The 3,124-nt window shown below is 48.7% G+C and overlaps 1 protein-coding gene across 3 annotated transcripts in view; it reads right to left on the bottom strand.

The window, feature by feature from the left end:
* Window positions 1-1,580: 1,580 nt before the first annotated feature.
* The window catches only part of LCK (LCK proto-oncogene, Src family tyrosine kinase), a 39,895-nt gene continuing 38,351 nt past the window's right edge, over window positions 1,581-3,124 (bottom strand). For all 3 annotated transcript variants that reach the window (XM_017527926.2, XM_017527928.2, XM_017527927.1), the window contains one exon: window positions 1,581-2,234. In XM_017527926.2, the coding sequence (XP_017383415.1) occupies window positions 2,032-2,234 (203 nt within the window). In that variant the 3' untranslated portion in view covers window positions 1,581-2,031. The remainder of the gene's footprint in view (window positions 2,235-3,124) is intronic.

The raw sequence follows: 3,124 nt of genomic DNA, 5'->3' as shown, positions 1-3,124 counted from the left end.
GAAACTCCGTCTCAAAAAAAAAAAAAAAAAATTAAAAAGCAAAATGAAATGTAAGTCATTTCATATCAGTTTTGCAGAGATACCTGCAAAGTTTCCTCAAAATGGCTTCTGCAGAGGCCACAAGGCCCCAAGCCTGTAGGATGTATCCCCCTCTCTCAGAGCTTGCCAGGTAAACTCCTGCCTCACCCTATTACCTTTGGCTGACTACTCCTCCCCATCACCCATACCAGGTGGCTCACCCCTTCACCTTGGAATCTTTGCTCAAAAACCACCTTCTCAATGAAGCCTTTTTTTTTTTTTTGAGATAGGATCTCCCTTTGTCGCCCATGCTGGAGTGTTGCAGTGGCATAATCATAGCTCAGGCAATCCTCTTGCCTCAGGCTCCTGATCTGCTGGGACTACAAGTGTCAGCTAATATGCTTGATTAAGTGTGTTTGGTTTTTTTAATTGTTATTTATTTATTTATTTTGAAACAGAGTCTCGCTCCGTCACCAGGCGCCAGGCTGGAGTGCAGTGGTGCAATCTCAGCTCACTGAAACTTCCGCCTCCCGGGTTCAAGCAATTCTCCTGCCTCAGCCTCCCTAGTAGCTGGGACTACAGTCACGTGCCACCATGCCCAGGTAATTCTTGTATTTTTTTAGTAGAGACAGGATTTCACCATGTTGGCCAGGATGGTCTCAGTCTCTTGACATCATGATCCACCCGCCTTGGCCTCCCAAAGTGCTAGAATTACAGGCATGAGCCACCACGCCCAGGCTGTGATTGGTTTTTTAAAACTTTTTTTTGGAGACCAGGATCTTACTCTGTTGTCCAGGCTAGCCTTGAACTCTGGCCTCAAGCAAGTAGTCCCAGGTACTCGGGAGGCTGAGACAAGAGGATCATTTGAGCTGGAGAGGTCAAGGCTACAGTGAGCCATGATCATGCCATTGCACTCCAGCCTGGATGACAAAGTAAGACCCTGTCTCAAAAAAAAATAAAAATCTGAGGATAGTTACAGATTTCTTTGTTCCTCCTCCATTCCCGCTGCTTCATTTGATTAGTCTTTTTTTTTATAATTTTTTTTTTTTTTTGAGACAGAATTTCACTCTTTCACCAGGCTGGAGTACAGTGGCATGATCTCAACTCACTGCAACCTCCGCTTCCCAGGTTCAAGCAGTTCTCCTGCCTCAGCCTCCCAAGTGGCTGGAACTACAGGCACGTGCCAACTTGCCCAGCTAAATTTGACTAGTCTTCAAAAAACAAAATCTGAGGTCAAATATAGCCCTTGAATCAGTAAAAAATGCTGTTGCCCTTTTATAATGGGGAGGAAGGTCCTGTGACACACCCACTCCCTAAGGGATTCCAGCTAGGAGTCACCCTGAATCCTTTGGGGAGGGGTGAGGAGCACTGTCCCATTTGAAGGGGTCGGCAAAGCCCACGCAGCAGGATCGCATGGACCTCCTCTTGACCACCAGCATCACCAGGGCTGGAAAATATCCAGATATCCACTCACCCCATCTTTCACCCCAACTCAGGGTGACCTCATTACCATTTTCTGAACCCCTACTGCCCACCCACAAAGAGTGGACAGCAAAGAGATGTACAACAGTCATCAACAGACATTTATTGAGCTCCTAATGTGTGCCAGGCCAGGCACCAAGGAGGAGTACACAGAGGTAATAGATAAGGTCCTGGCCCTCGAGGAACTTCTGGATGATCTGAGAAAAGAAAAGTAGTTGGGCAGAAGCTTCTGTCAAACCCAGGCTTCTCCCCTCCCTCTGTGATTTCAGGAAATGGAAGAGCCAGAAAGGTGTACCTTGGACAGTGTCCAAGACATACATGCACAGGCTACACATGTACAAGACACATGTGCAGAGTCCACGCCATTACAGGACACACATACAGACACACGGTGGGTATGTGTCACACGTGGGCAGGATTCGTGTGCAGAGTCCATATGTGCATAGACCATGTGAGTATGGCACAAGAACTCCATCTCCCCAAGCCAGGCTGGAGAAATGGGGGGAGGACCCCAGGGCCTCTCAAGGCCTCTCAGGGCTGAGGCTGGTACTGGCCCTCTGTGGCTGTGAAGAAGTCCTCCAGCACACTGCGCAGGTAGTCAAAGGTGGGCCGGTCCTCTGGGCGCTCCTTCCAACACAGCATCATGAGGTGGTACAGCTCCTCTGGACAGTTGTCAGGGCGCACCATGCGGTAACCTCGCTCCAGGTTCTGAATCACCTCAGGGTTGGTCATCCCTAGGGGTTGACAGGAGAAAGGACATCAAGGCTACAGGCACTGGAAGCCCGCAGGCAGGGGTAATGTTTGGAATATTTAACTGGCACAGTGTAAGCACCAATCCAAAAGAATCCTGGTCTTCATCAATGGTAAGGCCACACTAGCGGTATTTGCTGAATGTCAGTCAGGCCACTTGTAGTGCCTGGTATAGATTATTCACATTTTTTTTTTGGAGAAGGAGTTTCCCTGTTGTTGCCCAGGCTGGAGTGCAGTGGTGCAATCTCGGCACACTGAAACCTCCTCCTCCCAGGTTCCAGCGATTCTCCTGCCTCAGCCTCTCAAGTGGCTGGGATTACAGACATGTGCCACCATGCCCAGCTAATTTTGTATTTTTAGTAGAGATGGGGTTTCTTTATGTTGGTCAGGCTGGTCAGGTGATCCGCCCACCTCAGCCTCCCAAAGTGCTGGGATTACAGGCATGAGCCACCACACTTGGCCGATTATTTACATTTTTTTAAAAATTGTTTTACATAAGGGATCTCACTATGTTGCCCAAGCTGGAGTGCAGTGGCTGCTCACAAGCACAATCATAGCACATTGCAGATTTGAACTCCTGAGCTCAAGCAATCCTGTCACCCCAGCCTCCTAAATAGCTGGACAACAGGTACATGCCACCATGACCAGTTCCCCTGGTATAGATTAAATGTTCAATAGTACACACATATTAGTTGTGGGACCTTGGGCAAGCCCAGTTTCCTTATTTAGAAAATAGAGTAGGGCCGGGCACGGTGGCTCAAGCCTGTAATCCCAGCACTTTGGGAGGCCGAGGCGGGTGGATCACGAGGTCGAGAGATCGAGACCATCCTGGTCAACACGGTGAAACCCCGTCTCTACTAAAACTACAAAAAAT

Source organism: Cebus imitator, unplaced genomic scaffold (assembly GCF_001604975.1).
Source record: "Cebus imitator isolate Cc_AM_T3 unplaced genomic scaffold, Cebus_imitator-1.0 Scaffold51, whole genome shotgun sequence".
In the NCBI taxonomy this organism is placed as follows: Eukaryota; Metazoa; Chordata; class Mammalia; order Primates; family Cebidae; genus Cebus; species Cebus imitator.
This window is presented reverse-complemented; position numbering and strand designations above follow the sequence as displayed.